Source organism: Cetorhinus maximus, chromosome 14 (assembly GCF_964194155.1).
Source record: "Cetorhinus maximus chromosome 14, sCetMax3.hap1.1, whole genome shotgun sequence".
In the NCBI taxonomy this organism is placed as follows: Eukaryota; Metazoa; Chordata; class Chondrichthyes; order Lamniformes; family Cetorhinidae; genus Cetorhinus; species Cetorhinus maximus.
Genome location: NC_135892.1, coordinates 112,521,654 through 112,548,457, shown reverse-complemented (window position 1 = coordinate 112,548,457; position 26,804 = coordinate 112,521,654). Strand labels below are relative to the sequence as shown.

At 46.1% G+C, this 26,804-nt stretch overlaps 1 protein-coding gene across 2 annotated transcripts; it reads left to right on the top strand.

Moving 5' to 3' along the window:
- The first annotated feature begins 3,763 nt into the window (after positions 1-3,763).
- Positions 3,764-25,307, top strand: mtrf1l (mitochondrial translational release factor 1-like). Of its 2 annotated transcripts, XM_078557485.1 has the most exons (8): positions 3,764-3,847; positions 6,393-6,950; positions 8,356-8,435; positions 10,710-10,893; positions 12,441-12,604; positions 13,861-13,978; positions 14,729-14,865; positions 24,839-25,307. In XM_078557485.1, the coding sequence occupies exons 2-8, from the start codon at positions 6,506-6,508 to the stop codon at positions 25,067-25,069; spliced, it is 1,359 nt and encodes a 452-aa protein (XP_078413611.1). In that variant the 5' UTR covers positions 3,764-3,847; positions 6,393-6,505; the 3' UTR covers positions 25,070-25,307. The 2 variants fall into 2 exon arrangements, with proteins under 2 accessions (XP_078413611.1, XP_078413610.1); XM_078557484.1 differs by lacking the exon at positions 3,764-3,847 and having other exon boundaries at positions 6,390-6,950.
- The last annotated feature ends 1,497 nt before the right edge of the window (positions 25,308-26,804 follow it).

Here is a 26,804-nt window from a genome sequence, read left to right as displayed (position 1 = left end):
AACCGTGAGCAGTAAGTAATGGATAGATCTGTGAGCACTTTGAACTACCTTCCTCTTTAAACTGGGTCCATTGTGACTGCACTGTTCCTTCCTTTTGACTGGCAATTGCTGAAAGGTGGGGAGAGGAGTTGAAGACAACCAGATTTTCTTAAAGGACCCCTGCCTTCACAGAATAACAATTGACAAAGACTTTCATTTGTTCCCAAAGATCAGAGGTCAGGGGCATTTTCATGATAAGCAGGTCCCTGGCGATGAAATCCCATTTGACCATACGGCATTGCTTCACCTCTGCGCACCCGGGGAGGTGAAAAGTTTTTAAAAATTCTTTCATGGGATGTTGGCATCGCTGGCTAAGCCAGCATTTATTGCCCATTCCTAACTGCCCTTGTGAAGGTGGTGGTGAGCCGCCTTCTTGAGCTGCTGCAGCCCATGTGGTGTAGGTACACCCACAGTGCTGTTAGGGAGGGAGTTTTGCATGGGAATCTCCCCCTCTGAAGTTACGATATCCCTTTTGGAGTAATTGAAGGTGGGATTAACTCAGGGTAGCCCTGTCTGTGGTCAGGTATTGGGATGCAGTAGTTACCCTAACTATACTATCACATCTCTTCCAAAGGGCTAGCTTAGGCATGATGGGTCAAATGCTCCCCACACACCTCCTCCCCCCACCTACACCTGTTTTAAGTGATTGTGGGATAATATTTAAAAAAATTGAGCAGATTTTAAATGAAATACACTCTGAAGAAATGCCGTAATTTCTAATGCCTATTTCATTGGAAACTGACAATGCATTGACTTGCTACGAGGACAAATAATGAGCTTTTCAAGTCAGTTTCATATTTTTTGTAAAAAGCAAATATATATCTATATCTAAATGCCAACTTTGAAACTTACACAGAAATTTTCACTCATGGGCAATTGAAAATCTATTTATAACTGTTGGAATAAATTCTTTGTCATTTGTCGAAATGATATAATTGTCAGCAAAAATATATTCTGATTTATAATTGATACAGAGAACAATGTTATGGATTTATTATTTTTTTTGCCTGCTGATATTTCAGGTACAATGAGGCTGTCTCCTAATGTACAATCTTTATCAATTTTTGATGTAACATTAAACATCATGTAAATAAATTGCTTGTTGGGAAAAAAACTTGCCTTCTGGTATAAAACATTTATTCAGCTCCTAATCACAAGGAACTATCCCAAAGTTTTACTTTCAAAATCTTTTTTTATTAATTCATGGGATGTGGGCATCCCTAATTGCCCTTGAGAACTGAGAGTGGCTTGCTGTGGGTCTGGAGTCACATGTAGGCCAGACCAGATGAGGACAGAAGATTTCCTTCCCTAAAGGACATTAGTGAACCAGATGGGTTTTTACAACAATGGTTTCATAATCACCATTAAACTTCTAACTCCATCTACCAGGATGGGATTTGAACACAGGTCCCCAGAATATTATCCTGGGTCTCCGGAGTACTAGTCCAGTGACAATGCCACTACACCACCACCTTCCCTGAAAATGCATTAATCATCGCTCTATCAGAAAGCATAACAGTCATTTTCTATTTTTTAATATCTGCAATGTGTGTCAGCAGTGGCTCAGTTGGTAGCACACTCTCTGCTGAATCATAAGATTCTATGTTCAAGTGCCACTCCAGGGTTTAAGCATAAAAATCAAAGCTGATGCAAGTGTGATAAAATTATCAAACTTGTCTTCATATGTTAATCCTTTTTGTCCTGATTTCAATCTGCCCTGTTTCCTTCCATACATCTTTCCTGATGTGCTGCACTCAGACTAAATGCAATACACCAGATGGGATCTGGTAAAGGCTTCTGACCGCTAACTAAGGGCAACAGGAGATGGGCAATAAATGTCAGCCTTGCCCCCATCACCCAAAACTAGATCCATTGAGTTATTACAGCACAGAAGACCATTCAGCCCATCGAGTCCATACCAGCTCTCTGTAGAGCAATCTAATCATTCCCCATTCACCCCTCTATCCCCATAGGCCTGCAAGTTTATTTTCCTCAAGCACCCATCCAATTTCCTTTGAAAATCATTCACCGTCTCTGCTTCCACTACCCTTGCAAGCAGTGAGCTCCAACTATTTTGGTAAAAACTGAACCTCCTAACTGCACAAGCATGGCACCACAGAGTGGTAAGTTGCAGAATTGCAACCCAGTCATCTCATCTTTATACATTAGAGAAATACTTCAGGTGAGATAATAGAACAGAAACACAGCTATTCAAAACCAACCTGATATGTATGTAAAAGTAAAATACTGCAAATGCTGGAAATCTGCAACAAAAACAGAAAATGCTGGAAAAACTCAGCAGGTCTAACAGCATCTGTGGAGAGAAAAACAGAATTAACTTTTCAAGTCCATATGGCTCTTCTTCAGAGCTAAAGAGAAGGATAGAAGGCCAGCAATAGGTGGGGGCAAAGAGAGGTTGACAAAGATGTCATGAACAAAAGGACAATGGGGGTGTTAATGGTAGTGGTAAGGGCTAAAGGAGGTGCAGATAGTGGCATTAAGGTAAGAAAGCAGAATGTGATAATAGCAGGACAAGGGTAAGCACTCTGAAAAGAACAACATGAACAAGTGACAGGTGGCCCTTGTGGGGGTGGAGTAGGGGGTTGGGGACGGTGGTGGGGAAATAGGATAAAAGGTGGGGATAAAACAATGAGTAAAAATGAAAATAAAATTAAGTGGATAAAAAATAAAAACGAATATTGAAAAAAGAAATACCTCAGGCGAAATAGAACTGAAACACAGCTATTCAAAAACCAGCCTGATACATATGTTAAAACAAAATACTGCGGATGCTGGAAATCTGAAACAAAAACAGAAAATGCTGGAAAATCTCAGCAGGTCTAACAGCATCTGTGGAGAGAGAAACAGAGTTAACGTTTCGAGTCCGTATGACCCTTCTTCAGAGCTGAAGAGAAATAAGAGAAAGACTAGAAGTTTATTCAATATTCATTTTTATTTTTTATCCACTTATGCTTATCTTTATTTATTTTCATTTTTGTCCATTTATTCATTGTCTCTCCTTTGCCCCCACCTATTGTTGGCCTCCTATCCAGCTTCACCTACTCCAACCCTCTTAACAGTATACATTTCATCACATTTTTACTTTATAACTCAGAATCTGCGTTATCTGTGTTGATAACTTCATTTTAATAGCAGGCGTAGCCATACATTTTTGGAAAAGATATGAACATTTTATAAGGTATCTGAGACAGGTTAACAGAACACCACCAGCCTGCAGATAAAGAAAGCAGGAAAAGGTCACATGACTATGACGCACGGACCACGTGATGTACGCGTCACTGCATCGCGGACCAATCAATGGCGGCAGAGTTTACCCACGAATTCTTCCTGCGCAATTACAACATTTTTAACCGTTTTTATTTCCAACTTCTCATAACTCCTTGCTGTTGAATTTCAATGTTATCCTTTAAAATAAATAATATTCCTCCAGGGACTCAGTAAAAATAGATTAAAACTGTCCTTTTAAAAACAACGATGACTTCCGAATGTCTGATTTCGTAGATTTAGATCACAGGGGATAAAATATCAGAATTATGAGTATGGCTTGTAAAAAGATGCTTTAAAAAAATACTGTCTGCAGTAATTATTCCGCCTGTTTAAACGTGTTGGAACCCGGAAATAGATGTGATAATGGCGACGAGGCTCTCCCACAATCCCCCGCGGTTGGGAAAGCGGTCTATGTGCAGTGCGGGCGGGGTGGATTGTGGGTAGGGGGCGGGGCCTGAGCGCCGTGCGCCTTCAGCCCGGGGATCGTGGAGTCTGGGGAACTCTTGCGGGCTGGAGTCAGGTAGGTAGGTGGCTCCTTGAGGAGACCAGGGCAACTCTGCCTCCTCCCAATGCACATCTCTGGGACACTTGCACACCCATCCCCTCTGCAAGGAAGGGAGGGGGATAGGGAAACATTGTGCATTTAGATGCCTCCAGTTCAGAGCCTGCCCTGGCTCAGTGGGTCAGAAGGCTCTGGTGCAAGTCCCACTCCAGAGAGTTAAGCACAGAAACCCAGGCGTGAAACTCCAGCGCAGTGCTGTGAGAGTGCTGCACTGCCGGCGGTGCCATCTTTCAGATAAAATGTTAAACTGAGGTCCCCATCTGCTCTCCAAGGTGCATGTAAACGAACCCAGGATACTATTTTGAAGAAGAGCAGGGCGGTTCTCCACCGTGTCCTGGACAACATTTACCCCTCAATCAACAGCACAGAAGTAGATTGCTGGTCACTATCGTATTGCTGTTTATGGGAGCTTGCTGTGCACAAATTGGCTGCCGTGTATCCTACATTGCAACAGTGACTAAACATAGAATCATAACATAGTTACAGCATCAAAGGAGGCTGTTTGGCCCATTGTGTCAAATTGGCCCTGCTGCAGGAGCAATTGACCTAGTGCCACTCCCCTGTAAAATTTCCCTTTTCAGATCATGGGCCAACATGGGGAGATAGTGGTGTAGTGCTAATGTCACTGGGTTAGTAATCCAGAGACCCAGGTTAATGCTCTGGAGACATGGGTTCAAATCCCACCATGGCAGCTGGTGGAATTTAAGTTTATTTGATTAATAAATCTGGAATTGAAGTCTCGGTGATGGCGACCATGAAATTATCATTGATTGTTGTAAAAACCCATTTGATTCACTAATGTTCTTTAGGGAAGGAAATCTGCCTGGTCTAGCCTTCATGTGACTTGAGACCAACAGCAGTGTGATTGACACTTAACTTTCTTCTGAAATGGCCTGGCTAGCCACTCAGTTCAAGGACAGTTAGGGATGGGCAACAAGTGCTGGCCTTGCCAGTGACGCCCATATCCCATGAAAGAATTTTTTTTTAAAAATCCCCTCTCAATCTCTCAATTGAACCTGCCTCCACCACACTCAGGCAGTGCATTCCAAATCTTAGCCACTCACATGTGGAGAAGTTTTCCCTTATGTCTCCATTTCCTCTTTTGCCAATTACCCTTAAATCTGTGTCCTCTGGACCTTGATCCTTCCACCAATGGTTTCACTCTATCTACTTTGCCTGGATCCCTCATGATTTTGAACACCTCAACCAAATCTAACTTCAATAGTACTTCATTGGATGTAAAGCCCTTTGGGATGTCCAGTAGTCATGAAAGGTGCTATAGAAATGCAACTTTGTTTTGTCTATCTCATCCTCACCTGCTGAGTGTTTCCAGTTTTACAACTGGAAACTGGAAATAATTTAATGAGTCAGAAGGTTATCCATTCAGACTTGGGTACATAATCCCTCAACCAGAATGACTAAAACAAATGATTTATTATTGTGCTTAAGCTCATTGCTGTTTCTGAGACTTTGCTTTAAAAAATAAAGACATATTTCTATTGCACCTTTCATGTCCTCAGGACATCTCAAACGCAGCCAATTTGTGCATAGCAAGCTCCCACAAACAGCGATGAGATAAATGACCAGGTCATCCCTTTCGCTGATGTTGGTTGAGGAATAAATATTGACCAGGGAGAACCCCTTGCTCCTCTTCGTAGCGCTCTGGGTTCCTTTACCTGAGAGAGCAGATGGTGCCACCTCAGTTTAATATCTCACCCTTTGGTTCATGTTGTCCCAGTGGATTTTCATTGAATGGGTCTCTGTGTATCATGTCAGGAAGGTAGAGGCCAGTAAAAGGCATTAAGCTTATTTTTGCAGTTTGACTGCACGAGAGAGGGTACAAAGGAGATTTACCAGGATGTTGCCAGGACTGGAAAAATGCAGCGATGAGGAAAGATTGTACAGGCTGGGGTTGTTCTCCTTGGAACAGAGGAGGCTGTGGGGAGATTTGATTGTGATGTGCAAAGTAGTGTGGGCCTGGATTGGATGGGAAGGGTCTGTTTACTTTAGCAGGGAGGTCAGTGACTAGGGGGCATAGATTTAAAGTGATTGGTAGAAAGATTAGAGGGGAGATGAGGAGAAATGTTTTCCCCCAGAGGGTGGTAGGGGTCTGGAACTCACTGCCTGAAAGGGAAGTAGAGGCAAAAACCCTCAACTTATTTAAAAGGTGTCTGGATATGCACCTGAAGTCCTGTAACCTACAGGACTACGGACCAAGTGCTGGGAAATGGGATTAGCCTGGGGAGCTCGTTTTTCAGTAGGCTCAGACACGATGGGCAGAGTGGCCTCCTTCTGTGCCATAAACTTTTCTACGTTTTTTCAATTTTGGAAGTACCTGGAAAGGACGAATGTGCAGGGATGTGGGGAGAGGGCAGGGGAGTGACCGTGCGTGAATTACTGCTTAGAAGAGCCAGCATGAACGTGGTGGGCCAAATGGCCGCCTGTGCTGTAACGATTCTATGTTGGCTGAAATGTATGTTTGTGTTCACTTTCTGTCCTGTAGCTTTAAAATCTCCGAGAACTCTTTGGGATCGGATTTTTCCTGGTGCATCGTAAAACAAGACTATCACTTGTCAGCTGTGCTATCGAGTGGACTGACCACCCTGCGTGTGGAACATGCTGCTTATCGGACAGACTCTCCGAATCACCCTGAATGTCACCAGCAGCCGAATCCGCACATTGAGCTGCCTTGCAGGGCATTTGTTCCAGTGCGCCAGGTGTTGCTTCTGGCAGAAAACCAGGCGTGGATTTCGTGGGCCTCTGTACGCCAGCCTCCCTGCTGGCACTCCAGAGTCCACTCGTGCCTTCAGCGCCAGCACGCAGGTGGTGGAAGGTCTCTTTGCGCGGAGCTCACTGCAGGATTACCTGAGGAAGCTGGAGCAGGAGTACGTGGAGTCTGTGCAGAGGCTTAGTTCCACCCAGGCTTCCCCGGAGGAGGAGGAGGAGGAGAGGGCGAAAGTGTTGAGGAGGAGAGTGACTGAACTGGCACCGGTGATGACGGAACTGCAGCAGCTAAGGCTCAAAATGCAGGAGCTACAGGACATTGCAAGCTTGCTGAAAGGTGAAGGACGCCCTTCATTCACTATGTGCTTCAGGGCTTGTATTACCTGTGAAGCTGCTTTTAACACTTCCTGAACAATTTCATCCCCCATCCCATCTCCCCAGTGGTAACAGCAGAACCTTCCAACTGACTGTGAATAAAATCAAGGGAGACCTGTTTCTGCATTAGCCACCCACACTTATACCCGCTTGTGATAGAAAGAGAGACTTGTATTTATGTAACTGCTTTCGCAGTGTTGAGGTTCCAAAGCACTTTACAGTCAACAAACTACTTTTGAAGTGTAAGAAATGCAGCAACCAGTTTGTGCATAGCAAGCTCCCACAGACAACACTGTGGTAATGACCAGATTGTCTGTTTTTGCGATGTTGATTGAGGGATAAATATTGGATAGCAGGACACTGGATTGAGGAGGAGGAAGCTCCCCCACTCTTCAGATAGGACCATCAGATCTTTTATGCTCAACTGAAGAGGCGGAAAGGGCCGTTGTTGAACATCTCGTCCAGAGCCAAGGCACCTCCTATAGTGCAGCACTCCCTCAGTACTGCACCGGGAACGTTGGCCTGGATTATCTATAGAAGATCCTCAAGTGGGACTTGAGCCCACAATCTTCCAACTCAGGGACAAGACTGCTACCCTCTGAGCCACAGTTTACAGTTAATCTGGGTGGGGAATGACCTGATGGGGTAGCTGGGGAGGCTGTTTAAGACACAATTAGATATTGTAAAGCTGCAGGTTTGCTCTGCACAAGTAACCATCTTCATATAGATGGCTCGATGCCTATACTCGCTAGAGTTTAGAAGGATGAGAGGAGATCTAATTGAGGTATATAAGATGCTAAAGGGGTAAACAAAGTAGACGTGGAGCGGATGTTTCCCCTTGTGGGGTATTCTAGAACGAGAGGTCATAGTTTTAGGCTAAGGGGTGGTAGATTTAAATCAGAGTTGAGGAGGAATTACTTTTCTCAAAGGGTCGTGAATCTGTGGAATTCACTACCTCAGAGTGCAGTGGATGCCGGGACGCTGAATAAATTTAAGGAGGACATAGACAGATTTTAAATTAGTAATGGGTTCAAAGGTTATGGGGAGAGGGTGGGATATTGGGGTTGAGGCCGAAATGAGATCAGCCACGATCGTAATGAATAGCGGGGCAGGCTCGAGGGGCTGAATTGCCCACTCCTGCTCCTAGTTCTTATGTTCATCTTTCCTCACCTTGTAACTCTTTTATTTCCTTGCAGCCCCTGTGAATTATCCACTTACTCCCGTTCAGTTTATGTTATGTAAACCGATACCGCCTCCATGTGTTTGAAGCACAGTGTGCTCCTGTCTAACTCTTGCTCTGTGTTTAGCTCACGGGTGCACAGTGAAATCTGAGTTTAGAAAATTGATGAGCTGTATCTATGTTACAGATGAGGATATCGATTTGAAGAAACTTGCTGAAAGTGAAGAGAGTTCTTGCCTGGAAACCATCAGAGCTCTAAAGTCTAAGGTAATAATCGGACCCGGAATCTGTTAGATTGCCAGAAAAGTGAGATCCAGGGGATGGGAGAAGGACATTTGGTTCATCAAACCTGCTGCTTCCAACACTCGGTTGTCTCAAATCCTCTTGGAGCAAGTTAGGAAAGGGAATGAGGAACACCAGGAAGAGGAGGAGGCCTTTTCCTAGAGCTTGGTGAGGATTCGGCAGCAGGTGAGCTGAGGCAGGTGCGGAGGTGGACAATATTATGGAGACGGACAATATTACGGAGGTGGATGATATTACAGAGGCGCACCCTTAGAGATGGAGCAGATATGAAGTGGGAAGCTCAGCTCAGGTTGAAGAGGCAGGAATTGCCCTCCACAGGACAATGTGTTGAGACACATGTGATGTTGATGGAATCTGTGACACTCTGAGTGAGCCCATTGCTGGACGATGTGGAAATCCATTGGGGTCAGAAATCTGGACCTGATCACGGATCCCTTGGCACGGAAAATACGAATCCCGATGTAACCACACAGCAATTTCACCTGGGTACTGAATAAGGGGAAGGTACAGGATTTCTCACTGTGAGACCATCCCAAACACAGGGGCTCCTCAACATCATTCACTAGAGGAATAGTTTAGGATCATACTTCATGGGAGGAGGCCATTCAGCCCATTGCATCTGTGCCAGCTTTTTGAAAGTGCTACCCAATGAGTCCAACTCCTCTTTCTCTAAAATGCTGCAAAAATTGTCTTTTTAAGTATTTATCCAATCCCCTTTTGAAAGCTCATATTGAATCTGCTTCCCCTTCAAGCAGTGCATTCTGGATCACAACTTGCTGTGTGTTTAAAAAAAAAAATGTCCTCTGTACAAACATACAAATGTACACAAAATAAATTAGCAGCAGTAGGCCATTCTGCTCCTCCATTTGATGAGATCATGGCCGATCTGATTGTGCCTCAACTCCACTTTCCTGTCTACCCCCTTATACCCTTTGACTGCCTTGTCGATCAAGAATCTATCTGGCTCAGCCTTGAAAATATTCAATGACTGTTCATCTCCTCTCGTTCTTTTACCAATTAGCTGAAATCTCTGTCCTCCGGTTACTGACCTATCTTGACAGTTTCTCCAACTCTCTCGAAACCCCTCATCATTTCAAAAGACCTTTAACTTCTGCTTTAAGAAGAACAACCCCAGATTCAGACCATTTCAGAGCGCAGTTAAGAGTCAGAGTTAAAGGGAGATGGTGGTGTCGTGGTAATGTCACTGGATTAATAACCCAGAGGCCCAGGCAAAGGGTTCAAATCCCATCATGGTAGCTGGTGGAATTTAAATTCTATCAGTAATTGAAAAGCTAGTCTCAACTATCATTCATTGTGGTAAAAACCCACCTGGTTCTCTGATCCCCTTTAGGGGAAGGGAATCTGCCATCCTTACCTGGTCTGGCCTACATGTGACTCCAGACCCACAGCGATGTGGTTGACTCTTACCTGCCCTCTGACATGGCCGAGCAAGTCACTCTGTTCAAGGGCACTTAGGGATGGGCAACAAATGCTGGCCTTGCCAGCGACACCCAGATCCCATGAAAGAATAAATTTTAAAAATCCATTGCTGTAGATCTACAGTCACACATAAGCCAAGTGAGGATGCAGATTTCCTTCAGTGAACTAGATGGGTTTTTACAACAAAATAAATGAATAAACATTGTCATGGGGTCACCATTACTGGGACTAGTTTTTTTTCAAATCCAGATTTTATTTAATTGAGTTTAAATCCTACCAGCTGCCATGGTGGGATTTGAGCACATGTCCCCAGAGCATTAGCCTGGGCCTCTGGATTACTAACCCAGCAACATTACCATTACACCACCACCTCCCCCACAGTGGCTTCAGTTTAATATCTTAACTGAACCTCTGCAACCATGTTAAGACTCTTAAAGCTTCAGTGAGACCTTAGCTTCAGTGGGCCTTGAACCTGAGCTTCCTGGGAAGAGAATGTTGTCATTGAGGAAGGGAGGTGCAAGGGTGGTACAACATCTAAGCTCCTCAGTGGAAGGAGTCCGTATTGGAGAGGGTGCGATAATCCTCACAGTGAAGGGGAAGGATTCTGGGTTTGGAATGAGCAACAAGGAACATTGCAATGCAGAGGGTGTTTAAAAGCCCGGACGGTCTGGCCCATCAGCTGACCTCTCACCTCCAGCTTCCACTGAAGTGGTTTTGACATTTTATTTTTTCTTTTACCTCTGCCCTGCTACCAACCGACCCCTCCCCGCCCCCCGCCCGCAACTTCCTTCATTTCAGATCATTTCACTCTTGATTCCCCCTGAAGATGCAGATGATAATGACTTGATTCTGGAGGTGACAGCAGGCGTTGGGGGACAGGAGTCCATGCTGTTCACTGCGGAGATGTTCGAAATGTACAGAGGGTACGCGGCCTTCAAGAACTGGCACTTTGAAGTTTTGGAATACTGCCACAGCGATCTAGGTACACACCTCTGCTTCCCAGCACATGCAGCTCAAGCAGGTGGCCCAGCACCACCTTCTTAAGGGCAGTTAGGGATGGGCAGTAAAAGCTGGCCTTGCCAGCGATGCCCACATCCCATGAAAGAATAAAAGAGAATGCAGAGCTTCACATCCCTGTATGGCCTTGCTGAAGGAACACAGAGATCTCAGAAGGCTGTAGGGCCAGAAGCGATTACAGACATAAGGAGACATGCAGCTATCTCTGCGATCTCTTCCAGCTGTACAGCCTTCTTGAGATCTCTAGGCTGCCCCAATTTGACGCTTTGAGCATCCTCAATTTTAATTGCTTCACCATTGGCTGAAGAACATGTTACAGCAACAACTTATATAATGAGAACACGGAAATGCTGGAAATACTCAGCAGGTCTGGCAGCATCGGTGGAGAGAGAAACAGATTTAGTGTTTCAAGTCGGGTCATCGGAACTGATGAAAGGTCACTGACCCTGAAATATTAACTCTGTGGGGAGGTGGTGGCATAGTGGTATTGTCACTGCACAATAGTCCAGAGACCCAGGGTAATTCTCTAGGGACCTGGGTTCAAATCCCACCATAGCAGATGGTGAAGTTTGAATTCAATAAAAATCCACACTCACAGCAATTAAATGCCCTCTGAACAAGGGCAATAAACACTGCCCTAGCCAGCAATGCCCACATCCCATGAACAAATAACAAAAATAAAAATTCTCTCTGCAGATGCTGTCAGAGTATGTACTGAGTATTTCCAGCATTTTCTGTTTTTATTTCAGGTTTACAGCATCTGCAGGATTTTACTTTTATACTTTTTAAAATTCATTCATGGGATGTTGGGGTCACCAGCATTTGTTGCCTAATTGCCCTTGAGCTGAGTGGCTTGCGAAGTCATTTCAGAGTGCAATTAAGAGTCAACCACAGTGGTCTGGAGTCACAGGCCAGACAAGTAAGGACGGCAGATTTCCTTCCCTACAGGGGCATTAGTGAATCAGATGGGTTTTTACCGTGGTCATCAGCACTGAGACCAGCTTCCAGTTCCAGATTATTAATTGCATTTAAATTCCACCAGCTGCTGTGGTGCGATTTGATCCTGTGCCCCCAGAACATTAGCCTCTGGAGTATCAATCCAGCGTCATTACCACTATGTCATCGTCTGACCTTATATAGGGCCCTTAGAGGAGCAAAAAGGTGACATACAGGAGCATTATAAAGCAACATGTCCACTGAGCCATAAAACATTAAGTGAGGTGACTAAAAGCTTGGTCATGGGGACAGCTTCCACAGAGGATAGCAAAGCGAAGAGGTTTAGGGAGGGAATTCCAGACCTCAGGGCCCAGACAGCTGAAGGTACGGCCGCCAATGGTGGTGTGATCAAAATTAGGGAAATGCAAGAGGCCAGAATTGGAGGGTTGAGGGCTGGTGGAAGTTACAAGGTAGGGGGAGACCATGGAGAGATTTGAACACAAGGATGAGAATTTTAACTGCAGTTTGTTGTACTGTTTCTTTAAGCTAGTATTAACCCTGGTCTTTTCTCCACAGGAGGTCTGCGACATGCTACAGCCAGCGTGAGTGGCCGGGAGTCCTACAAGCACATGAAGTACGAGGGGGGAGTGCATAGAGTCCAACGAGTTCCCAAAACTGAGAAACAAGGCAGGACTCATACCAGCACTATGACTGTGGCCATATTACCACAGCCTACTGAGGTAGCTGCAATGCTCTCATCAATTAGAGCCATTTGCTAATCAAAATGACAAGTACCCAAAAGCCTGGCCAAAGGCTTTATGAAGTGACTTAAAGGAGGAGAGAGAGAGGTGGAGAGCTTTAGGGAGGGAGTTGCAAAGCTTAGGGCCTTGGCAGCTGAAGATACAGCCACCAATGGTGGAATGATTAAAATTGGTCTGTACAAAAGGCCAGCTCTGATGAGAGGTCATGGCCTGAAACATTAACTCTGTTTTGCTCTCCACAAATACTGCCCGGCAGGGCATTTCCGGTATTTTCTGTTTTTATGCCTGAATCGGAGGAATACAAAGATCTTGGAGAATTAGGTACAGAGTAAAGCTCCCTCTACACTGTCCCCATCAAACACTCCCAGGACAGGTACAGCACGGGGTTAGATACAGAGTAAAGCTCCCTCTACACTGTCCCCATCAAACACTCCCAGGACAGGTACAGCACGGGGTTAGATACAGAGTAAAGCTCCCTCTACACTGTCCCCATCAAACACTCCCAGGACAGGTACAGCATGGGGTTAGATACAGAGTAAAGCTCCCTCGACACTGTCCCCATCAAACACTCCCAGGACAGGTACAGCATGGGGTTAGATACAGAGTAAAGCTCCCTCTACACTGTCCCCATAAAACACTCCCAGGACAGGTACAGCACGGGGTTAGATACAGAGTAAAACTCCCTCTACACCGTCCCCATTAAACACTCCCAGGACAGGTACAGCACGGGGTTAGATACAGAGTAAAACTCCCTCTACACTGTCCCCATCAAACACAGTGAAAATCTGGAACATGCTCCCCTATAAGGCCTCGTAGTGTTGTGGTTATATTACTGGCCTAGTGATTTTAGTTCATATCATGTCAATACTGTTTGAGAATTTGAATTCAGTTAAAAAAGATCTAGACATACTGATAAAAATGTTGCAAAACCCCAACTGGTAATACTTGCCTGTTCTAGCCTATATGTGATTCCAGTCCGACACCAGCGTGTTTGACTTTTGATGTTCTCTGAAGCGGCCAATTAAATCGCTCAGTCACCACCTTCTGAGGGCAAAGTAAAACCCTGCCTGGCCCTGAGATGGGTTTTAAGGAGAGTCTCAAAAGAGGAGAGGGAGGCGATAGAGGAAGTCAAGAATGAGCAAGAGGCTGGAATTCGATAGTCTGGACTAGTGGACACTGACACATGGCTCCTGTAGTTTGGTTAAACAACATTACCTTGATATTCCTCCAATCAGATTGACATGACCATCAACCCCAAAGACCTACGGATAGAGACGAAACGTGCGAGTGGAGCTGGGGGTCAGCACGTCAACACGACAGACAGCGCAGTTCGCATTCTGCACATGCCAACAGGTAAGAGCAGTCCCTTACTCTAAGCACCGGTTGTACAGTCAGTCCACTTTCACTCCCATTTACTGGCAGATCTGGAGGTGAGACGGAGGGAAAAAGAGTAATGTTGTTGTTTCTGTTGCATCTTTTTCTCAAGGTTGTGGGGGGGAGGGGAGGGGGGAGAACTTTGTGCCCTCACGGGGGATGGTCACTGGGACAAGAATATCAATGGAGAGGAAACGGAACACTTCGCAGCTGTGCATTGGCTGCCGTGTTTCCTTTACCACAACAGTGGCTACAATGACTACGTGTATTGAGTTGTCTGCAAAGCATTTGGGATCCTGAGGTTGTGAAATGCGCTATGTGCGGGAGATGGTGGTGTAGTGGCAGTGTCACAGACTAGTAATCCAGAGAGCCAGGCTAATTGTCTGGCAGCTGGTGGAATTTAAATTCAGTTAATAATAACTCTGGAATATAAAGCTAGTTTCAGTAATGGCGACCGTGACAACGATCATCGATTGTTGTGAAAGCTCCACCTGGTTCCCTAATGTCCTTCGGAAAAGGAAACCGGCCATCCTTCCCCGGTCTACATCTGATTCCAGATCCCAGCCATGTGGTTGACTCTGAACGGCCCTCTTAAATGGCCTAGCAAGGGCAATTAGGGATGGTCAACAAATGCTGGCCTTGCCAGCGATACCCACATCCCATGAAAGAATATTAAAAAAAATGCACGTTCTTTCATTTTACTAACTGGTTGATTCTGCCACTCGGCAGGTGTGGTCGCTGAGTGCCAACAGGAAAGGTCACAGCTGAAGAACCGAGAGAAGACGATGCAAATGCTGCGAGCTAAGTTATACAGCATGAAGCTGGAGGAACAGACTAACAAGCGACATTCTGCTCGAAAGATTCAGGTACCTGTGGCCTTGCTTCCAGCTCCCTCCAGGTCCTCCCTGCCTTGCATGTCGCCGCTCGTACTGCGGGTTCCACTTCCACAGCAGCCCAGCAGGCCCAATCTCTTGGCGGGCGCCGGGACCAGCGAGTGTTGGGCTGTTTGACTTGGGAGGAATCACAGGCTAAAAGCAAGATAAAAGCAAAATATTGCGGATGCCGGAAATCTGAAACAAAAACAAAAATTAAAACTGCTGGAAAAACTCAGCAGGTCTGACAGCATCTGCGGAGAGGAACACAGTTAACGTTTCAAGTCCGAATGACTCTTCATTAGAACTAAAGAGAAACAGAAAATGTGGTGAAATATAAGCTGGTTGAGGGGGGTGGGACAGGTAGAGCTGGATAGAGGGCCAGTGATAGGTGGAGGCAAAGGAGAGACTGCCAAAGATGTCATAGACAAAAGGACAAAGGGGTGTTGACGGTGGTGATATTAGCTAAGGAATGTGCTAATGGGTACATTAAGGGTAGAAAGCAGAACGAACAAGTGACAGATAGCCCTAGTGGGGGTTGGGTGGGATGAGGGGATTGAAATAGGCTGAAAGGTGGAGATAAAATAATGGATGGAAATAATTTTTTTAAATAATAATAGAAATAGGTGGGAAAAGAAAAAAAATATATAAAAAATATATAATCATTATTAGGAAAGGGATCAAAAAGGGGTTGGGGATGGAGGGGGGAGTTCATGATCTGAAGTTGTTGAACTCAGTGTTAAGTCCGGAAGGCTGTAAAGTGCCTAGTCGGAAGATGAGGTGCTGTTCCTCCAGTTTGCGTTGAGCTTCACTGGAACATTGCAGCAGGCCAAGGATGGACATGTGGGCATGAGAGCAGGGTGGAATGTTGAAATGGCAAGTGACAGGGAGGTCTGGGTCATGCTTGCGAACAGACCGAAGGTGTTCCGCAAACTGGTCACCCAGTCTGCGTTTGGTCTCTCCAATGTAGAGGAAACCGCATTGGGAGCAGCGAATGCAGTAGACTAAATTGAGGGAAGTGCAAGTGAAATGCTGCTTCACTTGAAAGGAGTGTTTGGGCCCTTGGACGGTGAGGAGAGAGGAAGTGAAGGGGCAGGTGTTGCACCTTCTGCGGTTGCATGGGAAGATACCATGGGAGGGATGTAGGGGGTGATGGAGGAGTGGACCAGGGTGTCCCGGGGGGAACAGTCCCTACGGAATGCCAATTGGGGGGAGTGGTGAAGGGAAGATTTGTTTGGTGGTGGCATCATGCTGGAGTTGGCGGAAATGGCGGAGGATGATCCTTTGAATGCGGAGGCTGGTGGGTGATAAGTGAGGACAAGGGGGACCCTATCATGGTTCTGGGAGGGAGAGGAAGGTGTGAGGGCGAAAGCGCGGGAGATGGGCCGGACACAGTTGAGGGCCCTGTCAACCACCGTGGGTGGAAAACCTCGGTTAAGGAAGAAGGAGGACATGTCAGAGGAACTGTTTTTGAAAGTGGCATCATCAGAACAGATGCGACGGAGGCGAAGGAACTGAGAGAATGGGATGGAGTCCTTACAGGAAGCCGGGTGTGAGGAGCTGTAGTCGAGGTAGCTGTGGGAGTCGGTAGGCTTGTAATGGATATTGGTGGACAGTCTGTCACCAGAAATTAAGACAGAGAGGTCAAGGAAGGGAAGGGAAGTGTCAGAGATGGACCATGTGAAAATGATGGAGGGGTGGAAATTGAAAGAAAAATTAATAATTTTTCCAGGTCCAGACGAGAGCATGAAGCAGCACCGAAGTAATCATCGATGTACCGGAGAAAGAGTTGTGGGAGGGGGCCGGAGTAGGACTGGAACAAGGAATGTTCCACATACCCCATAAAGAGACAGGCATAGCTGGGGCCCATGCGGGTACCCATAGCCACACCTTTTATTTGGAGGGAGTGAGACGAGGTTAAGGAGAAATTGTTCAGTGAGAGAACAAGTTCAGCCAGACAGAGGGCGGGTGGTGGTGGATGGGGATTGTTCGGGCCTCTGTTCTAGGAAGAAGCGGAGAGCTTCCCAATCCTGGTCTCCATCTGACTGGTTTCGGAATCACTATTTTCCAGTTTTTTGCCTCAGAAATCAGGGGAGTTCTCCCTGGCCAATTTATCCCTCGACACACATTGCTGAAACAGGTGACATTGTCGCACCTTTTTTCTTGGACGCAGCTTTTCCCATGAATCTGTTTTTCCCGTTTACATCTCCAGATCCAGGTAAATGAGCTGGTCATTTAACACTCTGCTGTTTGTAGAATCTCGCTCTGTGCAAATTGGCTGCCACGTTTTTTGACTAGGCCACAGTTCCCCATCTCTCCATCCTCAGGTGTTATGTCATAGAGGCCTTACCACACACAAGAGGCCATTCGATCCATCAAGTCCATGCTGGCTTTCTGTTGAGCAACCCAGTCAGTCCCGATCTCTCCCCATGACCCTGCAAGTTTATTTCCCTCAAGTGCCCACCAATTTCCTGCTGAAATAATTGATTATCTCCACTTCCACCACCCTCGTAGGCAGCCAATTCCAGATCATTAACACTTACTGTGAGAAAAATTCTTCCTCACATCCTCCTTGCATCTCTTTCCCAACCTTTACATTTGTGTCCCCGGCCCTTCTACCATCAGCTAATGGGAACAGCTTTTCGTTGTCTACCTGTTTGAACCATAATCTTGTACACCCGTCAGATCGATCCCCCCTGTCAGATCAACCCCCCCCAGCTGTCGGATCGTCCTCCCCCCCTGTCGGATCGTCCTCCCCCCTGTCGGATCGTCCTCCCCCCTGTCGGATCGTCCTCCCCCCTGTCGGATCGTCCTCCCCCCTGTCGGATCGTCCTCCCTCCAATTCCCTTTGCTCAGTGAGAACACCACCTAACCTTGTAGCTAAAATTGTTCACCCCTGAAACAAATCCCCTGCACCCTCTCAAGGGCCCTCGTATCCTTCTACCTTATAGCAGTGACCACACTTCAGAAGTATTTCACTAGCTGTAAAGCGCTTTGGGATGTCCAGTGATCCTGAAAGTCACTATATAAATGCAAGTACTCAATACTTAGGTATAAAATCCACTCAAGCCTCCTCCCCCCATCCCCACTTCATCTCACTCTATCAGCCTTTCCCCTGTTGTGTTTATCCAGCTTCCCCTTAAATGTATCTAATACCATCCACCTCAACCATTCCCATATGGTAGCGAGTTCCACATTCTCAGCACTCACTAGGTAAAAGAAGATTCTCCTGAATCCCCTGTTGGGTTTATTAGTGACTTATGGTCCCTAGTTCCGACCACTCAGAAGTAGAAACGTTCCCTCTGTCACAGGACAAGAAATGGGCCGCAAAATTCCTTAAATTTGTAAATTCACAGCTGGGTAAGTAGAAAGGAAAGACTCACATTTCAATAGCACCTTGCATGGCCTCAGGATTCCCAAAGTACTTCACAGCCAATGAAGTACTTTTGAAGTGTAGTCAGCATTGTAACACAGGTACAGTACCTCAGATCCAGCAACCTCGAAACAGAGGCTGTGCCGGAGGTTGGATATTGCCAGATTTCGGAGTCTGTGGGCCATTTGGGTCAATTGGGTCGGGTGGGGTTAAGGGCGCTTTGAGCATGGGATAGAGCGGTGTGTAAAGTGACGAAGTTGTTAACTAGTCTGGAGCCACAAGGCGCAAATGCAGCACCTAGCTGAACTGTCCAGATAAGTTACCTTTTAAATTTTACTCCATTACAATTAATGTATGGAACATTATAAAAATGTCTGGTTTTCGGACAACTCGGACTAGACTCTAAAGGCGTCAAGGGATACGGGGAGAGAGCGGGAGCGCGGCTTTGAGATAGAGGATGAGTCATGATCATATTGAATGGCGGAGCAGGCTCGAAGGGCCGAATGGCCTACTCCTGCTCCTAGTTTCTATGTTTCTAACTCCAGTTTTTGGACAGCCGGATTTGAGACACTATCTGTATAGTAAACAACTTAACAACCAAGAATAGAGAGAAGGGCAACTGTAGGCTGGTAACTCTAGTTTCACTGCTGAGTATTTCTAGAATTTTCTGTTTTTACTTCAGATTTCCAGCACCTTTAGTATCTTGCTTGTTTAAATAACTAGATCACCTGTTTTAGAATCTTAAAACGTCTAAGGAGGACATTCAGTTCATCGTTCCTCTGTGCCATCTCCTTGAAAGAGCGCTTTAATTAGTCTCACTCCACAATGTCCCTAATATTTTCCACATATATATATATATATATGTATAAATATCCAGGAGTTTATCTAATTCCCTTTCCCTTTCTACCGTCCTTTCAGGCAGCGCGTTCCAGATCATTGCAACTTGCTGTTGTAAGAAAATTTCTCCTCCCTGCCCCTCCCCCCAATCTCTCTGCACACCACCACCCCCCCTCTTGGATCGTTTTGCCAGTGACAAAAGTAGTGTTTCTGTGACACCAGCGAAACACTGCGGAAGCTAGAAACATTCCATGGGTCAGGCAGAATCTACTGAGAGAGAAACAGGTTGGACAGAGCCAGAGGAAAGTGGGCGTTTGTATGTGTGTGGGTAAGCAGACACAAGTACCGTGGGTCGATTCACTTCCTCCTCTGCTGTTTGACTCGTTGATCCCACCGGTGTTAATAGCTTTTCTCATTATCACCTCCTCTTGTCATTTAACCACTCTGGCTCTGAACTTACTTAAAGGCTGTTCATTCCTAAAATCTCCCAGTTTGGATGAAAGGTCATTGACCTGAAACATTAACTCTGTTTCTTTCTCCACGTTTGCCAGACCTGCTGAATTAGTGATGTTCGTTGGGGGCTAAATATTGTTCGGAACACTGGAGAGAACTCCCCTGCTCGTCTTCAAAATTAGAACTAGAGGATCTTTTATGTCCACCTGAGGAGGCAGAGATGGAGCCTTGGTTTAATGTCTCTTATGAGAGACGACGCACCTGACAGTGCTGCACTCCCTCAGTGCTCCAGTGTGGTGTCTGTGCTTAAGTCCTGAGAGTGTGAACTTTCAACCTTGTGACTCATAGGGAAAGCATGCTCCTCACTGAGTCACAACTGATAATCTTGTTAAAGTACAAATCTGTTTAAACTCTTTATCTAAGAGCTTTGATACTGATGTTCTAGAATTGGAGAAAGGTTTACAAATAAAACATGAAACAGAGAGTTTGCAATTTTGCACACCTTATTGTAGAAATGTAATCAGGCATCTACAGCAACCCAGGAGTTATCAAGATAAAAGCAAAATATTGTGGATGCTGGAAATCTGAACTAAACCAGAAAATGTTGGAAAAACTCAAGTTCAACAGCTTCAGACCATGAACTCTGTCCTCTATCTTCACTCCTTTTTTAATCCCCTTCTTAAAATTTATTTATATTTTTTATCCACTCATTTCCATTTTTATTAATTTATTTTGTTTTATCTCATTTTTAATTCCTTTTTATTCATTTTTCCATCCTTTTCCTCAACCACTGCCCCCCTCCCCGGACCCCACCCCCACAGGACCATCTGTTCTCCCTTGTTGAAACTATGCTTCAGTTCTGCTGAAGGGCCATGAGGGCTCGAAACGTTGACTGATTTCTTCTCCGCCGATGCTGCCAGACTTGCTGAGTTTTTCCAGGTAATTCTGTTTTTATTTTGTTTTGGATTTCCAGCATCCGCAGTAGCTTTTAGCTTTTTGTTTTTATCTTTGTGTTTGATTGACTGCCACCTCTCTTCAAAAAAATGCCCTCTTGGAAGAAGTATGGTTCTGTCCTCCGACAGGATTTCCGACTGTCTCTTCTGCCCTGCTCACCTTCATTGCTTTCCATTTCTCTCCTGGTGTTTGACAAGGTGTTTACTAAAACCCGCTTTCACAGCCATATCTCCTTTCTCAGTGACTGTCTCCGTCTCCGACTCACCCCACGTGGATTTCAACTGAAATTCCATCCCTCTTGTTTCGAACCCACCCAGGATTACAGGTATCTCCGGGACATAAAACGTTTCTCGGACTGCTGTTCCCGTCGCATTCTGAGATCCACACTCAGTGCCATGCGCCGCCATATGAACACACTTGACCTCTCCCTCCAGCAGCACCGCCGCACCCTTTTTCAAAGCTGCGCGTGCCCCCAGTTTCATTTTATTCTTCGCCTCATCCGTCGCCTCAACAAGAAACTTTTTCTCTTTCTCTCAAGTGCTAAGGAACGCAAGCTCCAACAACTCATCGACTCCAACACCCATCGGGGACCCTCCACCCCTGCTTGTCCCTCCGTCCTCACCCCATCTTCCAATCCCAGCCCCAGCCGCGTATTCACTATACCCCCTGACCTTCCCCTCTCCGATGCTGAACGTTCAGTGCTCAGCAAAGGACTTAGTTTCATACCCTTACGCCCTCATCTCAATGAATTTCGGGCTCGGCATGATGCTGAACTCTTCTTCCGCCGTCTTCGTCTCCGTGCTCACTTCTTTGGGCAGGAGTCCTCTCCCCGTTCAACGGATCTTTTTACCCACCTCCAATATTCTCCCTCCACTTGGACCCCTCCCTCTGGATTCTTACCTTCTCTTGATCTTTTCATTGAGAACTGTCGGTGTGACATTAGCCATCTCAATTTCTCTGCTCCTCTCACCCATTCTAATCTGTCTCTCTCTGAACTCACTGCACTCCGTTCTCTCAGGTCCAACCCCAACATTGTCATCAAACCCGCTGACAAGGGTGGTACTGTTGTTGTCTGGCGCATTGACCTCTACCTCGCGGAGGCTGAGCGTCAACTCGCAGACGTTTCCTCCTACCTCTCCCTGGACCATGACCCCACCACAGAACATCAAGCCATTGTTTCCAGGACTGTCACTGACCTCATCTCCTCTGGAGATCTTCCTCCCACAGCTTCCAACTTGATAGTCGCCCAACCTCGGACGGCCCGCTTCTACCTCCTACCCAAAATCCACAAACAGAACTGTCCTGGCAGACCGATCGTATCAGCCTGTTCCTGCCCCACGGAACTCATTTCTCGTTATCTTGACTCCCTTCTCTCTCCCCTTGTCCAGTCCCTTCCCACCTACATCCGTGATTCCTCTGACACCTTACGTCACATCAACAATTTCCAGTTCCCTGGCCCCAACCGCTTCCTCTTCACCATGGATGTCCAATCCCTCTACACCTCCATCCCCCACCAGGATGGTCTGAGGGCCCTTAGCTTCTTCCTTGAACAGAGGCCCCAACAATCCCCATCCACCACTACTCTCCTCCGTCTGGCTGAACTTGTTCTCACACTGAACAATTTCTCCTTTAACTCCTCTCACTTCCTCCAAATAAAAGGTGTGGCTATGGGTACCCGCATGGGCCCCAGCTATGCCTGTCTCTTTATGGGGTATGTGGAACATTCCTTGTTCCAGTCCTACTCCGGCCCCCTCCCACAACTCTTTCTCCGGTACATCGATGATTACTTCGGTGCTGCTTCATGCTCTCGTCGGGACCTGGAAAAATTTATTAATTTTGCTTCCAATCTCCACCCCTCCATCATCTTCACATGGTCCATCTCTGACACTTCTCTTCCCTTCCTTGACCTCTCTGTCTCAATTTCTGATGATAGACTGTCCACCAATATCCATTACAAGCCTACCGACTCCCACAGCTACCTCGACTACAGCTCCTCACACCCCGCTTCCTGTAAAGACTCCATCCCATTCTCTCAGTTCCTTCGCCTCCGTCGCATCTGTTCTGATGACGCTACCTTCAAAAACAGCTCCTCGGACATGTCCTCCTTCTTCCTTAACCGAGGTTTTCCATCCACGGTCGTTGACAGGGCCCTCAACCGTGTCCGGCCCATATCCCGCGCATCCTCCCTCACGCCTTCTCCTCCTTCCCAGAAACATGATAGGGTCCCCCTTGTCCTCACTTATCACCCCACCAGCCTCCGCATTCAAAGGATCATCCTCCGCCATTTCCGCCAACTCCAGCATGATGCCACCACCAAACACATCTTCCCTTCACCCCCCTTGACAGCATTCCGTAGGGATCGTTCCCTCCGGGACACCCTGGTCCACTCCTCCATCACCCCCTACTCCTCAACCCCCACTTATGGCACCTCCCCATGCCCACGCAGAAGATGCAACACCTGCCCCTTCACTTCCTCTCTCCTCACCGTCCAAGGGCCCAAACACTCCTTTCAAGTGAAGCAGCATTTCACTTGCATTTCCCCTAACTTAGTCTACTGCATTCGTTGCTCCCAATGCGGTCTCCTCTACATTGGAAAGACCAAACGCAAACTGGGCGACCGTTTTGCGGAACACCTGCGGTCTGTCCGCAAGAAAGACCCAAACCTCCCTGTCGCTTGCCATTTTAACACTCCACCCTGTTCTCTTGCCCACATGTCTGTCCTTGGCTTGCTGCATTGTTCCAGTGAAGCCCAACGCAAACTGGAGGAACAGCACCTCATCTTCCGACTAGGCACTTTACAGCCTTCTGGGCTGAATATTGAATTCAACAACTTTAGATCTTAAACTCCCCCTCCCCCCATCCCCACCCCGTTTCTTTCCCCCCCCCACCCGCCTTTTTTTTCAATAATTTATATAGATTCTTCTTTCCCCACCTATTTCCATTATTTTTAAATCTAAAACTAAAACCTTTAGTCTTTCCACCCCACCCCCACTAGAGCTGTACTTTGAATATCCTGTCTTGCATTCTTAATTAGCACTTTTCTCAGACAAAGACCACCACCTTCAACACCTCTTTGACCCTTTTGTCTCTGACATCTTTTGATTATCTGCTCACACCACACCCTCAATGTGTCTCTTCCCCCCCACCCACCTTAAACCAATTTATATTTCTCCCTTGTTGAAACTATGCTTCAGTTCTGCTGAAGGGCCATGAGGGCTCGAAACGTTGACTGATTTCTTCTCCGCCGATGCTGCCAGACTTGCTGAGTTTTTCCAGGTAATTCTGTTTTTATTTTGTTTTGGATTTCCAGCATCCGCAGTAGCTTTTAGCTTTTTGTTTTTATCTTTGTTACTTGTTCCATGTTGTTCTTTCACAGAGCGCTTACCCTTGTTCTGCTATTCACACCTTCTGCTTTCTTACCTTTATAGCGCTATCAGCGCCACCTTTACCCCTGACCACTACCATTAACATTCCCTTTGTCTTTTGGTCCATCTCGTCTTTGTCAATCGTTCCTTAGTCCCCACCTATCATTGGCCTTCTATCCAGCTTCACCCTTTAAACAGTATAAATTTCATCATATTTCTACTCCTCTTTAGCTCTGAGGAAGGGTCATACAGACTCGAAACGTTAACTCTGTTTCTCTCTCCACAGATGCTGTCAGACCTGAGTTTTTCCAGCATTTTCTGTGTTTATTTGGGGAGTTACCAAGGGTGGGAAGCTACACTCCTGTGTGGAGACTTGAGATACGAGGGCTGTTATCAGTTGAGCAGGAAAGGTTAAGAGGAAATTTAATTGAGTTTTATTGTGTTAGGCTGGGGGATTCGGAGCAAAGGGGTTAAGTAAAACTCAGCCATGTTCTAATTGACTGACAGAACAGACTTAAGGAACTGAATAGCCGCCTCCTCTTCCTATGTTCAACACTGGGGTGAAGTTCTAATGCCTACTGAGTGAGCACAGTTGGTTAAATAGGTTTGAGATGAGAAGTTTACACTGGAAGTGTTGTGACAAAATATTACATGTAAAAAAGGAATAGGAAGAGGCCCCTCAAGCGTGTTCTGCCATTCAATTCAATCAGGGCCGATCCATGTCTTATCTCCATTTACCCCATCTTGGTTCTGTATCCCCCAATGCCCTTGCTAACAAAAACCTATCACAGTTTCTTGTGGGGGACAGAGTTCCAGATTTCCACTGTTCTTTGTTAAAGTGCTTCCTGACATCACCCCTGACCGGCCTAGTCTCATTTTAAGTTTATGGCTCCTTGTTCTGACCTCCTCTACCAGAGGAAGTAATTTCAGTCTGTCTTAAGTTGCAAGTTATCCACCAACTTTTCTTCTCCAATTCTTTTACCAGGTTGGGACCAAGGGAAGGTCAGAAAAAATCCGAACATACAATTTTCCGCAGGATAGGGTTACGGATCATCGGATTGGAAAATCGCTTTATGACTTGAGGAGTTTCATGATGGGGGAGGAGCTCCTAGACGACATGGTTGAGGAGCTGAAGGGCCTAGCAGACACTGACTCTCTCCTTGAGTTACTGGAACAGAGTACAGCAAGCCAGCAGGATGAGCACAGGCCTCAGTGAGGACTCAACAAGAGAACTTTCTAGACCTCAGTCACCTCTGGCCTCGACCCTCCCAACACTCTGCCCTAGCCAGCTTCCCATATTTCACTCTGGAACTCTATATCTAACAGCAATGTCTGAGTGTTTTCACCACACGACTGGGACACAATGACCTTCTCAAGGGCAACAAGGGAATGCATAATAAGTGTTGACCTTGTCATCAACCCAAGGATGAATAAATAAATGTTAAACAATTGAGAATGTATTTTCCTGACGTTTTTATTATTTGCCAGTCTCGAATATTCTAACTTCCTTCTGGCCATCCTCCCATCTTCCATCTTCATAATTTTGAGCTCATCTGAAACTCTGCTGCCTGTATCCTAACTCCCAGTCACCCATCGTCAGCCTGTGCTCACTGACCAACATCACTTCCCGATCTGGCAACGCCTCAATCTTACAATTCTAATCTTTTGTTTTCAAAATCTAGCCATTCCCTATCTCTGTAATCTCCTCTGCGATCTCCGCGCTCCTCCAATTCCGACCTCTGGAGCATCCTGATTTTTGCTGCTCCACCACTGGTTCCTGGGCCCCAAGCTCTGGGAATCCCATCCTCACTTTCCTCCTCTAAGATGATCCTTAAAACCTACCTCTTTGACCAAGCTAATGGCCACCTGTCCTAATATTTCTCTGTGGCACCCTGTCAATCTGATAATTCTATAATGAAACTCGTGCAAAGCGCCCTGGGATGTTTTCCTATGTTAAAGGTGCTATATAAATGCAAGTTATTGTTGACACCTAAATAAACTGGAAGGAACGAGTGTCCACTATGACCCCTTTAGGATTCTGAAGCTGTTAAGACCAGGAAAAATCAGATTCCATTGCTGGTGGGTACTGAGGTGGCTTTGGTGATGCAAATGCTGAATGGATGTAAGGGAAGAGTTGTTGTTTCCACAATGTCCAGTGACCCCTGCAAATAATTCAAATGTGTGCTGATCGGGTGTGGAAAGCGGGGAGCTGTGTTATGATGATCTAACTGTATGTGGCTGATTATTGATAAATGCCAAAGAACGATATAATCTGTGTGTCTGAAAATGTGTCAGGAGCAAAGATCTGCCGCTCACTCCTACATAACCACTATGACTATTTCAAAAGTACTTCATTGTCTGTGAAGCACTTCGAGATCTATAGAGGTGGTGAAAGGTGCTATATAAATGCCAGGCTTTTGTCAGCATTCTTCGTTACTGCATAAAGTTCTGTATGGTGCTCCCACACAAGGAGGAAGTGTTAGTTCCCTGCTGCATTCCTGCCCTTCCTATAAGCCGGCATATAGGACTCCTGAACGCAGCTTCTCCAACAGTGAAAAGGAAAGGTCTTGGATTTCTCACAATCTCACAACCAATTAAATACTTTTGAAGTGTTGTCACTGTTGTAAAGTAGGGTCATAAGATGCAGGAGCAGAAGTAGGCCATCCGGCCCATCGAGTCTGCTCTGCCATTCAGTGAGATCATGGCCGATCTGATAATCCTTAACTCCACTTTCCTGGCTTTTCCCCGTAACCCTTGATTCCCTTACTGAATAAAAATCTGTCTATCTCAGCCTTGAATATACTTAACAACCCAGCTTCCGCAGCCCTCTGCAGTAAATAATTCCACAGATTCACTACCCTCTGAGAGAAGAAATTCCTCCTCATCTCTGTTTTAAATGGGTGGCCTCTTACTCTGAGATTATGCCCTCTGGTCCCAGACTCTCCCACAAG

What these genes read in the sequence shown, in the direction of transcription:
- mtrf1l (XM_078557485.1), top strand. Translation starts at nt 6,506, where the DNA reads ATGCTGCTTATCGGACAGACTCTCCGAATCACCCTGAATGTCACCAGC. An exon ending in TCAGAGCTCTAAAGTCTAAG is followed by an intron (nt 8,436 to 10,709) that starts GTAATAATCGGA and finishes CCTTCATTTCAG; the next exon opens with ATCATTTCACTCTTGATTCC. An exon ending in CATTCTGCACATGCCAACAG is followed by an intron (nt 13,979 to 14,728) that starts GTAAGAGCAGTC and finishes GCCACTCGGCAG; the next exon opens with GTGTGGTCGCTGAGTGCCAA.